This window comes from Gymnoscopelus braueri (genome assembly GCF_963280865.1).
Source record: "Gymnoscopelus braueri genome assembly, chromosome: 19".
In the NCBI taxonomy this organism is placed as follows: domain Eukaryota; kingdom Metazoa; phylum Chordata; class Actinopteri; order Myctophiformes; family Myctophidae; genus Gymnoscopelus; species Gymnoscopelus braueri.
The window spans coordinates 23,615,994-23,629,343 of NC_137621.1; the positions used below are offsets into that span (position 1 = coordinate 23,615,994).

Below are 13,350 nucleotides of genomic sequence, written 5' to 3' on the forward strand. Positions count from 1 at the left end.
TCTGAAAAGAACTGGTATAAAGGGAGCTGAGTTTCAGAGAAGCATCTGGCTCATGATCTGGCTGCAGTGCAGACGTGTTTCATGAGACGATTGGAATTTCCGGTCCTCCAACTTTGCTATATATTCTCATTTACATGAACCTCAGTGGATTTAAATTTGTATTTGGCTGTGGAAAAAAAAGGCGGGGGTGAAATAGATATATAAATTAATAAATAATTGAGATACGATTTCCGAGGCATCATTAGCGGAACTGTACAACGAACTTGTTTGACGGGGAAGCATTTGACCGATACAGCGCATCATCACGCAGGCTGATGCAAGCAACTGAATGAGTGAAGCTGTTCAACTGTAAAGAATAAAACGGTAGGCTGACTATTAGCAACGTTCTCATTTAGGCTGACTATTAGCAACGTTCTCATTTATTTACTTTTGACTGTTCAGTTTGTTTTATTACATTATATTTAACGTACGAAAGCCATTGTCAATCATAGACGACTTGCTACCTACTAGACATGTTCAAGGTGTATATTGTGAAATTGTCAGATATGCACACAATGCGGTAAAAAAGCTAGCAGCATTGTATTTGTAGGCAGTGAAATTCATGTATTTCAAGTTTCCTCAACAGTGTGGATAGCAGTGTAATAACAATACAATAAACTATGATAGAAGATAGATAGCTATGGCTTGCGTATGTTAATGTTACCATATGGGGTCTCCCCAAGTCATCCCAAGAAAGCTATATGAGGTGCATAAAATAAGAAATTGTTTAAAATAACATGAACTTAATGCTAGTTGTTGTTTTTAGACTTAAACAGTTACTTCTTATGTCTTGGTCAGTGTGAAGATGGCGGATTGTCAATGCGATGATGCAGGGGGCTTGAGCCCAAGAGAAGTGTATGATAGACTGACCACACAAGGAGACCAAGTCAGAACCCTAAAAACAGCCAAGGCTGATAAAGTAAGTATTTCTGATCATATTATTCATGGGTTTTCAACTGATGGTCCGTGAAGATATTGCATGTGGTCCCTGACCATGCATTTAGTAATGTAGGAAAGTGAAGATTTGTATTTTATTTATTTTATTTTTTATCGTCCACTAGTTGAGAAACAGTGCAGTAAATTACCTGGTGACGTATGACACCAGTCATACGTCAATGTTGTCAGTTACTGGGAAGTCGGAGGTCAAAAACTTTCACAGAAATGGGAGTTAGAATCTCAAGGGAAACTGTACCGGATTTCCTGGTTGAGTCACCATTATTATGAAATGTGCACATACTCAATCGCATGTGTCTGCTTGCTCATACATACGTTGCAATGAATCAGTTAACATGATTTTTAATATGGAAGATTAAGAGAATAGAGAAAAGAATAACGGCAACCATGGGAAATGAATAGATCAGAGATTCTCAATCTTTTTTAAGCTCAGGACCACTAGTATATCTCAGTTAAATAATGACTGTTAAGGGCTTGATTTAATTCACCTCGAATTAACAAATTGAATTAAGCCCTTAACAGTAATTATTTAATTTCAAGCTTTCCCCCAAACCACGCCCATATCCCCTCTCCTAACACAACAGTGGTCCCCAGGTTGATTCTCAGTCAGGGTGGTGGTCCCTGGTTCATAATCAGTTGAAAACCCCTGATATTATTGACAAAATCCAACAGTTTTGAAAATCATGACATTTGCATGTTCCTCCAAACACGTGTCCCAGTGTCTCACTTATTTGACAGCAGTATTTTTGTTTACAGGCTGACATTGATGCTGCCATCCAAAGTCTGTTAAAGTTAAAACTGGACTACAAACAGATAACGGGTCAGGATTACAAAGCAGGATGTCCGCCCTCAGAAGATTCTGTTGTTCATGACAACGGGCCATCAGAAGATGGTGCTGATGCAGATACAGTTGACCCATGGAATGTGTCCACCACCAGTGCCAAGGGAGTGGACTATGACAAACTGATAGGTACAAAGGACCAAAAGGATTGTTAATGCTGCATTGTGCCTCTACCAAAAACATGGGAACAATACTGTGTGTGTGTGTGTGTGTGTGTGTGGGTGTGTGTGGGTGTGTGTGTGTGTGTGTGTGTGTGTGTGTGTGTGTGTGTGTGTGTGTGTGTGTGTGTGTGTGTGTGTGTGTGTGTGTGTGTGTGTGTGTGTGTGTGTGTGTGTGTTATAAACATACAGTGCTGCTGTATGTAGCATTATATAATTATTACAACTAATTACAATATGTGATATCCTACTATATCTTTCCTTAGTCAGGTTTGGTAGCAGCAAAATAGAGAAGGAGTTGGTGGACAGACTTGAGAAGGTGGCCGGCCAGAAAGCACACCGCTTTCTGAGAAGGGGAATCTTTTTCTCTCACAGGTCAGCAACAGAGCCAATACTAGTAAAGATTTAATCTGACTCTGACCCTTTATGAGTCCGTATTCTGGTGAAATGGTTGTGCTTCATGTGTATACAATATTATTTGTAATCTCTTCTCCGTGAATGGAAAACGTAATGCCCATATCTCTGTTCTGGCTGTTTTGTCTGGCAGAGATATGCACCAGGTGCTGGATGCATACGAGAAGAACAAGTCCTTCTATCTTTACACCGGCAGAGGACCCTCATCAGAGTCGATGCATGTTGGACACCTCATCCCCTTCATCTTCACCAAGTGAGCCTTATCTCAAAGTTTATGAACTTTTGTACAGAGTTGTTGGAAACCAAGGTTATCTCTGTCAGACAAATACTGTTGAGATACTGCAACCCCTCTCCTGCCTTGTTCTAGGTGGCTGCAGGATGTGTTCGACATCCCTCTGGTCATCCAAATGACGGACGACGAGAAATACCTGTGGAAGGACCTGGCACTGGAGGATTGTCACCACTATGCAATGGAGAATGCCAAGGACATCATTGCCTGTGGCTTTGATGTCAAAAAGACGTTCATCTTCTCTGACCTCGACTATATGGGGTAACGGCAAGCGCTCAGTTGCTTCATGGTACATTGTGTGAATTGCTGTGTTGGAGCTTTTAGGTTAGCTTTCTAACCAAAGAGCCCCCTTCTGCCCAGACAGACAGGACATACGATTAGACCCTCCCCACTGTTATCCCTGCTCATGCATCCTTCTCATCATTTGCACCCTTAACCAGTTTGCATGTCTGTTAATATCTCACTCATATTCGTCTCCACAGTTCGACACCTGAATTTTACCGTAACGTGGTGAAGATCCAGAAACATGTCACTTTCAACCAGGTCAAAGGGATCTTTGGCTTCACGGAAAGTGACTGCATAGGTAAGATTACCTCAGAAGAGATACTTTGTAGAGGGGAAGGAAATTTTATTTTTTGTAAAATAAAAAGCAAAGAAAATGTAGTGGAGTTTGTTAGTTCAGGCAACCACAGGTTAAATCAAAGACTGAAGTGATCATTTATCTCATATGTCATGTACTTGCTCTTCTATAATTGATAGGCTCTACCCATTGCTAAGGTATGTCTGTCTTAGGCGATCCTTAATATTATATATTATATTATTTTTTAAAGTTTCTCACCTCTCTATCCAGGAAAGATCAGCTTCCCAGCCATTCAGGCAGCTCCATCCTTCAGTAGCTCTTTCCCTCATATCTTCAAAGGCAGAAAGGATGTTCCGTGTCTTATCCCTTGTGCCATAGACCAGGTCAGTCATTCCATTTGTTTATATAGTGGGGACAATATACAGCACATTAATTAACCACTTAAACCCTATATAATTAATATTCTATACTTGGCCCCCTTCTTTTTGTCCCTCTACACCAAGTGTCTATAGCCGATCTACCTCAGCTTGTAGATCGGCTATCGCAGAATGTTTGCCTATTTTCACAGCATGTTAGCATAATATGACATCACGTCTTATGTGATGTAAATGTGCCAAATTTAGTCAAAGGAAAATGTTCATCAAAATGGATATTTTATCACTGATAAAGTTAAGGGTTAAACTTGAAACAACCTGTCTTTCCATGTTTCCAGGACCCCTACTTCAGAATGACCCGTGATGTAGCCCCCAGGATCGGCTATACAAAGCCAGCTCTGCTGCACTCCACCTTCTTCCCTGCCCTGCAGGGGGCTCAGACAAAGATGAGCGCCAGTGACGCTAACTCCTCCATTTTCCTCACTGACACACCCAAGCAGATTAAGAACAAGGTGATGCATGCTTTCACAGGAGGCGTTTATTGAATCTTGCCCACGCTACAGTTGAATTCAAATTTGGTCATTTTCAACTTAAAGTATGTATTTGAACATGAATGAAAATTAAACAAACAATGGGGATGAAGAATGCCTAAAATACAGTATATTGCTACATCAACAGTTGGTTAGCATTTCTAACTGAATAATGACCTGGTTATGTTGCTATGGCTCATAGATAAACAAGCATGCGTTCTCCGGAGGGAAGAACACAGAGGAGGAACACAGGAAGCATGGTGGTAACCCAGATGTAGACGTGTGCTTCATGTATCTGACCTTCTTCCTGGAAGATGATGAACAGCTGGAGAAGATCAGACAGGTGAGAAAAAGGAGACCATAAGGAACTGACACACTGCAAGCGTCAGATACGTGCGGTGCGTCATCAAATGTAGCCATTGTTTATAACGTCGGTAGCCGCAATGTAGGCATCAAGTGGAGCATGGATCTTTTCGAGCATGGCTCTATTTTGGAGTGTCAATGCTCGGCACAGACCAGAGAGAGAGAGCAGGAGAAGAGAGTGAATGGAACGACAAAGCACAGTGCAAACTCCCAGCATGCGTGTTTGCGTGTGCATATTTTGGCTGTTAAAAGCCTATAATATATTTATATGCAATTACACACGGAAGAGATGAGTGCTACAGTAGACTGTTTATTTTCGGACTGCTGTGCCGGCGTGTGGAAGACGGCCAGCTACAGGGAGTTAGGAGGGATAATACAGATGGCAGGTACTGAGGCTCAATGCAGAACGTGAAGCAACGATACAGTACATAACCCAGCCGAATATAGACGTTTGACGCTTCCAATGTGAAATCTTGACACACGTCAGGAACACTCGCATCAATTGGCGCTTTCACTGTGTCAGATAATACTTCTTGTACATACTTAAGTACTTGTGCTTTCATAATTCATTGCCCTATAACTTTCCTGTCTTATCTCCACGCCTTCCCATAGGACTATACCAGTGGAGCCCTGCTAACAGGGGAGTTGAAACAACTTTTGATTAACACTCTGCAGCCAATGATTGCCGAACACCAACAGAAAAGGAAAGAAGTGACAGATGACATGGTCAAGCAGTTCATGACCCCCAGGCCGTTGAACTTCTAGCCTGTTACAGAATCTTGACTGTTTTTATGTTTTAAGTTTTATCTTCTGGTCAGTAGCAATGACGATACCAATGTGAAAAAAATCTAATTATATTCAACAAATAAATCCATGTTATGCGCTTACATTACATACAGCTAATCATTACAAAAATGTAAATGCCACTTGTTGCCAGAAACATTAACTCACTGTGTCAAATCAAATTGACTGTAAATGTTTCCATAAATTGTTCTTATTCCATTTCATGAACAGGGGAAATTGTTCCAACTGCGGGGGTCTCAAAAATATAAAGGAAAACTGGCAGAAAAAGACTCGCTCGCTGCATAAAATACTCTGTCTCTGTCTACTCCTTAGACAGAGACTTAAGAAGATAGTATTTATTTTATTTTTGTATGCTCATAAAGGGCTCTGTGCTCATAGTGAGGGGTGAATAAAATTAGCAAACGTTTCGGTTCCGGTCCCAGGTCCCAATAAAATAAATACTATTTTCTTAAGTCTCTGTCTAAGGAGTTTTCCTTAATATTTTATGCAGCGAGCGAGTCTTTCTGCCAGTATTCCATTTTATGCTCAAGACCAATTCAGTATCTAACTCTCCAATTAATACATATATATATATATATATATATATATTTACCATGTGTACTTGTCAGTTTTATTCAACAGTTAAATATTTACAGGTATATTTAAAGGTCTTCGTTATGCTATGAACTGCAGACATGTGCTTGTTCATAGTTCATTTTACTTTCTACATTGCACAAGCTGTTAACAGGAGGCTGTGTTAAATATATAATCAAACTAGAAAAAGTGCTCCTCGGAGCACAGGTCTCCGCCAGGTCAGGTAGGTTATTGTGGGGCAGCAATGTTCAGAATTTGCCAATCAGGATGGAATATGAAAAATCGGACAGAACCATCTTGATCACTTGACTATAGAGATAATGGGTACCGATTTGCATGATTGGACAACATTTGTAGGAGTAATATAAAAAAGAAATGTGTTGCAAAAATCGGCCTCCTGGTGGCACTATAATAGGGCAATGTTAAAAGAGTGTTATTTGTTCTTCAACGTAGTGCGAATGTTCGTGCAAAGTGTCACCGCAATCGGACGCTGCGTTCATGATTTGTGGGATTTTGTTCAAAACGGGCCACTCTTTAGATGTCAATGTTAGCCCATCATGTTAGCCCATGAGGATGGAATATGACAAATTAAACAGATCCATCTTGATCACATGACTATAGAGATCATGTGTACCGCTTTGCGTGAAATTTTGATACATTCTGAAGGATTAAATCAAAAAAATTGTTTTACATAAGTCGGCCTCCTGGTGGCGCTATGAAAGGCAAATGCGACAAAAGCAGGGCAGATGTTTTTCCTTGGCCTCTAGGGAGTGTGCGTGCAAAGTTTCACGCAGATCGGTGCAGCTATAATTCAAAACACAAATCGGCCTTTTATAGCGCCACCATGAGGCTGATTTGAAACATTTCAATTGGCATTTATTCCTCAGCCTAGTGGGAATGTGCGTGTGAAATCTCACAGAAATCGCAAGCTGCGTTCATGATCTGAGGCATTTTGTTGAAAACGGAGCAATCCTGCAAACTTTGGAAGCCATCCTTAGCCAATCAGGATAGAATATGGAAAATTGGACAGATCCGTGTTGATCCCATGACTATAGAGATACTGTGTACTGAATTGCGTGATGTTTGGATAAAATCTGTAGGAGTACTGTGTTTTGCAAAAAGCGGCCTCCTGGTGGCGCTATAACAGGCCCATGTGAAAAATTTGGGGCAGAGGTTTTGCTCTGGCATCCAGGGAGTGTGTGTGCACAGTTTCTCTGCGATCAAGCCAACGGTGCCAGAGATTAGCTGTACACAAAATGACAGAATGACGGACGGACACACGGACGGACGGACAGGGGGTAAAACATACTCTCGCCATGCCTTTCGGCCTGGCGGAGACAATAATTTACAAAAGTACAATATTTGTTTCAGAGCTCAGATGTAGAGAGAAGTATTGGAAAACATTTAAATACTCGAGTAAAGTAAAAAACACTTTAGTAAATATAGCCTACTTGATTAGCCTACTTTCCATCACTGATTCTAAAAGACCAGATTGGTAGAGCAGTATGGGTGACCAGTGATGGGGAAGTTGCTTTCAAAACGTCCTATAGGCAGACCTAAAATGCACTAAAAAGACATCTGCAAGAGAGACCTGAAGGCCCTGAACGTTTACCTGGACACCTGGGAAGTTGCAGTCTCCGATCGAACGGCTTGGAGACAGACCATACAGGAAGGCCTCTCCAAGTTCAAAGAGACGCTTGCCCCAGCAGTCCGTGGTGAAAGCATGAGGCCCAAAGCAAGACAGACTTCACCTGTATTCAGTGTGGAAGGGAATGCAAATCCGGCATAGGTCTATTCAGCCACAACCGATACTGCACCAAAAGCAGTAGAAGTATTGACACATGTAATGACTCAATGTAATGTTCTTGAATGAATCCCACAGTGGATCAAATGGAATACTGTCAGATCATAAACATTACACTCAAGTAAAGTAAAAGCACCTAAAAATGTTCCTTAAAACTGAGAGGAGGCTGCACTACTCGTAGCCACCATGCATAATAATTTGATTGAAACCAACGTTTGGACAGTCTTTTTCAGGGTTTGACACAAATGAATACATGCAGGCATCACTTATAAAGGGTATGGGACACAGGTGAACCAATTTTCAAAAGTTATGAGCAGTATGGGTGACCAGTAGCCTACTGGGGCAGTTACTTTCAAAATTAATTGTATTGCATGTTACTTATTGAAAAATAAATTCCTCTGAGTCATACTTTATGATGTAAAAAAATGTGGAACAGATATTTGTTATGTGATGCAATGTGCAATGTACAAACACAATGGATTTTGGTAGATGTTTATTTGATTCAAAGATTATTTGTTCACATATAATTGTCTTGTCAGATGAATAACTTCATTATAACTCAGAGCAAACTTATCAGTCATATTGCTGAATTATTATTTTTTTATCTCAAAAGAACATAAACACAAAAGATAATGAATAAAGTGGTGTACAGTCACTAGTAAGTAAATAGTTACAGAATGTAGTTACAGTGTCTCTGGTTTGATTCCAGTAAGAGTCATGTGTTGTATGTCTTTCTACCCTCAGTTTCCTGTCACTCAACACACTAAGACACTAAGAAGGCTAAAGTAACAACACTCACACACCAACATGAAGGGATAGGTTTGGCAGATGCAAAAATATTATTATTCAATGTTCCATAGTGAGACACAAATACTAAGTGCTACCAAAAAGGGTGTAAAGTGGGAACAGATACATGTTTGAGTTAAAAAGCATCCTCAGTCTGCCATGAAGAGTAAAAACACCTGTGTACTATTTGTAGGGACAGGATAGACAATCAGAGGATCATTCATGTTACAGGGCTCAGAACACACAGAGATCAATGAGTAAACATTTTAAACTAATATACAATCTAATGTTAAACATCACTAATTACCTACAAAAAAGGTAATGAATTTAATTGCTCAGTAAAACCTTTTGAGATGCATCCAATGTGGTACATTCTATATTCTATGAGTAAACTGTGTAGAAATAAAACAGTAAAATAATCATACTAGTCTAATATCTTATAGTGACTCCCCAACATTATTACTGTTAAAGTTCCATTTGGTTCCATTTTGTACACTCTTCAAAGTTAAATGAATACTTGAATTTTGTAGATTATAATGTTGTTATAATGTTGATCCAAAAGGGTCAAATTGGTAGAGTTTTACACTCTTCAGTGTTAAATTGACACTTCTATTTTGCTGTGTAGAATATGATGATGATGTCATCACAGATCAGAGTGCTAAGGAGACACTTGTTCATGTTGATCGTCCTCGACCACAACATAATCATAGATTCTAAAATTGACATGTATAACTTTAGGACCACAATGGAAACCTCAGGACTTTTTTGTGTAATCCTTTTAGCCTCTGCGCTGTTTAAATATTTTGATTAATTAAATATTCAATCAATCAATATAATCATCCTCATCATCATCATCATCATGTCTAACTACATTGTCCCTAACCTCGCATCACCAGACTTTCCACCTCGGAGGAAAGCCTGGTATTCGTTACTAAAGACCCAAATGATCCGGTCTACTGGAAAAAAAAAAGAGAAAAGAATCCTCTTTCCGGATTCTGCCCATCCGGTTTTTGCGGTGCCGCTTTGTTTTGGTTCCCCAATCCCTATTTAAATGGAATAGAATTTCCCCGTGGGATAATACAGACGCTAAATAGTCCCCGGATAGTGCACGCACATTTATATTTAAAAAATAAGCTAAACTATGCCGAATCAAGGATTTTATTAGCACGGACCTGTTTTGTGGTGAGACGTCTTTCCGGTTCTGCCCATCCGGCCACTTTTTTTTTTTTTACTTCCGCTCCCGACCGGATCATATACCCGAAAAGGAATGATGCCCAGGCTACATTGTCCCAGAGTTACACTGACCTTCCCTGGTAATATCTTCAGAGAACCACCAATCTGACCAGTGTAAATGTATGGAAAAAGTGTGTCAGTGAAAGTGTGTGTGAAGGCGTGTAGGTGTGTGTTAGTATCAGGGTCAGAGAAGGACAGCTTTCCTTCATTCCAGTCCAGCTGGACTCTGATCCTCTGAGGTTTCTGCTTCACTGAGAGAACAGTGTCTGACCCTGGTGAGGAGCGTGCTATGTATTTACCTTTATCTAACCTTACTCTCCAGGACTGACCCCCTATGTCTCCCTTCCTCTGAAAGGACTCTGGTAACACACCTACTGCCCAGCATGCATTGTCTCCAACCTCAACATCCCAGCTGTGAGTCCCTGAGTTAAAACCCTTAGAACCCAGGACATAGCCAAAGTACTCAAACCTCTCTGGGTGGTCAGGAAGATGCAGTGCCTCTCCATGTCTCACACTGGTCAGATCATTAGACAGCATGTACACTGGATGGGCAGTGTTTGGGTCCAGAATGACAGGAGTGTAGGAGACAATGTCCTTCATCTTGTCCCAGACTCTGAAGGTCAGGTTGTCCAGGTGTTTGGCCTCATCTATCAGTGCTCCTGAGACCAGCTGTGGGTCCTGCAGTGTGAACTGGACTCTTTGCATTGTGGTCTTGTAGTTCTGCAGGAATGAGACGTGTTCAGCTCTCAGCTCCTCCTCTATGGCTCTGATTGTGTTTGAAAGAGTTGAGATGTCTCTGTTTAGAGCCTCAATCTTTTCCTTCATCATCTGACTCTTCTGCTGCTCTTCCTCCCACAGTGCAGCAATCCTAGCATCCTCTTCCTCTTGTAGAAACTGACGCATCTTCTTAAACTGTTCCTTAATCTGCATCTCTGTGTCCTGAGTCTGGGACTGAATGTGTGCTGCTGTGTTATCGTAGTTTGTTTTACATTTATTAAAGACCTTCAGTTTCTCCTGTAAAGGCTTCAGTGATTTCTGAACTTCCTCCTTGTGATCAAGTGCAGCTTCATCCATGGGTCTGAATCTGTGGTCGGTGTGTTTTTTAGAATCTCGACACACAAGACAAACTGGCTGTTGACATTCCAGACAGAACAGTTTGAGTTTCTCAGTATGCAGACTGCAGAGAACCTCAGACCCTGTTGAAGCTCTCTGATGTCTCTCCTGTATGAAGGCCTCACACAGGTTCTTCAGAGCCAGGTTTGTGGGAGGATCCACTGAATGGCTCTCCTTACAAATTGGACATTCCTTTATTACCTTCTCTCTCCACCATTCCTGCAAACAGTCTTTACAGAAGCTGTGGCTGCATGACAGGAGAACAGGATCTTTAAAGATGTCACAACACACAGGACAGCAATAATCCTCTTCAGGGCGAGACAACTTGGAAGCCATTTGGTCTCTGAGTGAAGCTATAGACACTCTCCTCAAGCCAGGAAATCAGCCAGTCAGTGGTGGTAACACTCCCTCCTCTAAAAATGTTCCCTGAAGTTGACTTTCACTGTGAATCCTGGTTCTTGCTAAAGTCCATTCAGCTGACAGAGTCAGCAGCAGGTTCAAGTGGTCTGGATCAGTATTCCCTCCTGTAGCTGTGGAGCGACAGTCTGTCCTCCCTCACTGGAAGTTTGATGTTTGATCTCAAGCTTATTGTCTGTGTGTCGTCAGTGAAGAGAGTCAGAATAACAACCTTTTCCCTGGTTTCTGCCACATGAGTCTGGCACACACACACACACACACACACACACACACACACACACACACACACACACACACACACACACACACACACACACACACACAGAACACACACACACACACACACACACACACACACACACACACACACACACACACACACACACACACACACACACACACACACACACACACACACACACACACACACACACACACACACAGTCTTTCAGTGTAGACAATAAGTTGAAGTGTAAATTTGCGTCCGATAAGGATGTGCTGTTCACCTTCAAATCATGTATACTTTACATTATTTCCGATTGATGGGTTTTATCTTGTACCATTTTCTGATGGAAGTGTACCATTTTCCATGTAAATACATTTTTAACATTTTAACGGTTAAAAGTGTCTGTGCTTCTCAGGCAGCCTGCAACGTTGTTTTGGTCTGATGGGCTCATTCTGGTATGTCAACAATATTAGATAGCAGGTTAACCTCGTTTCCTCACGGTTTTGTTGTTATAAACATTGTGCATAAATGTCACCACAACCCTGGTTAAACGGACCAAGTCGAGACACAGCTGTGCTGAGATTCGAGTGAAAATGCTCCAATGACCTTGTGTGGGAACATGCGCCATGTGAGTAGAAGTACGTTCAAAATACTGACAGGCCAGCCAGAGTACAACATGTTTAATAATCCAAATGTTAAGGCGAACAGAGACCCTGATAAAAGGATTGTAGAATCCTGCTATATTTCGGAAGTTGTGAGATAATAATAATAATAATTATAATCATCATCATCATCATCATCATCATCATCATCATCATCATCAGTTGGGGGCAATATGTTCCCTTTATCTATGCAACTGCAGATCAGTTTTTCCATTAGAGAACCATCATACTGAACTGAAGTGATTTTTACTAAAGTACATGACATCATGACATGTAATAAGAGATGATAATAAGAGATGATTTTTAAAGAAGTGAATTGACATGATTTTTTTTAAAGGGCCATGGCCTGCAAAATGTAGACAAGAATAAAATAATATGCATTATTAAAACAATATATATTGATGTTTGTAATGTTTGTGGAGAGACCAGTAAAATATTGATCATGAATGCACCAAATGCAAACAAAATAGAACCAAATATGTTACATTAACTGAACTGTATTTGTGTCAACAGAGATCAACAGGTCAGCAAGGGAGCCAATGATCCTGACCTGAATAGATAAGTGGTATTGATGGATTAATATGTTTTAGATTACATGCAGTGTAATCTGTGACATAGTTAAAGGGTCTACAGTACACCATGAATTTCATTTTTTTTTTTGGTTTTTAGTATTTTTTGGGCTCCCCAGTGTCTCTTGTACCCCAAAAAACATTCATTTTAACATTCAGTCATTCATTCTCATTTCAGAGATTTTCAGAATGGGCGTGTCTGAACAGGCCATTTCAGAATGTGCAATGCAAGTGATGTCACTTGCGTTTCCAATGTTAAATGAAAAGTGCCCGAATCGCTCCGAAACTTTTTCTACCCCCCCTAAGTGGGGGTCTACGAATAAATACTTCGGGCTCGGATTTTGGCTCCGCCCCCCGGAAGTGGGTGAAACAGGCACCTCAAACACTTGGTGGAATTGTTCAAAAATGTTCAAAGTGTTTTTTTTTCGATTTTGTATTTTTCTTAGATGCTTCTTTTTATGCAGAATTTTTTTAAATATTTTTTTTTATTAACAGACATAATTGCTCAGTAGCCCCCCCCCTGCCCAAGAGGACGTTTTGGTATTGCAGCTGAAAGTGCTGTATAAGCCAGAGACAATTGACTTGGGATGAGTATATCTGAGTGATGATTTAGGCTCAAAC

The 13,350-nt window shown here is 40.7% G+C and overlaps 2 protein-coding genes across 2 annotated transcripts; one reads left to right on the forward strand and one right to left on the reverse strand.

Annotated features, from left to right (window-relative positions):
• Nucleotides 1-129: 129 nt before the first annotated feature.
• Nucleotides 130-5,429, forward strand: wars1 (tryptophanyl-tRNA synthetase 1). The gene is made up of 11 exons (XM_080413633.1): nucleotides 130-363; nucleotides 838-958; nucleotides 1,750-1,963; nucleotides 2,259-2,367; nucleotides 2,540-2,659; nucleotides 2,774-2,956; nucleotides 3,178-3,278; nucleotides 3,546-3,658; nucleotides 3,988-4,161; nucleotides 4,382-4,522; nucleotides 5,155-5,429. Exons 2-11 carry the CDS (start codon nucleotides 845-847, stop codon nucleotides 5,305-5,307), a joined length of 1,422 nt encoding a protein of 473 aa, XP_080269759.1. The 5' UTR covers nucleotides 130-363; nucleotides 838-844; the 3' UTR covers nucleotides 5,308-5,429.
• Nucleotides 5,430-7,710: 2,281 nt separating this feature from the next.
• On the reverse strand, nucleotides 7,711-11,191 carry LOC308074104 (E3 ubiquitin-protein ligase TRIM39-like; the record flags this gene model as incomplete). Its single annotated transcript, XM_080413437.1, has 2 exons — nucleotides 7,711-7,730; nucleotides 9,853-11,191. The coding sequence occupies 2 exons, from the start codon at nucleotides 11,189-11,191 to the stop codon at nucleotides 7,711-7,713; spliced, it is 1,359 nt and encodes a 452-aa protein (XP_080269563.1).
• Between the last annotated feature and the right edge of the window lie 2,159 nt (nucleotides 11,192-13,350).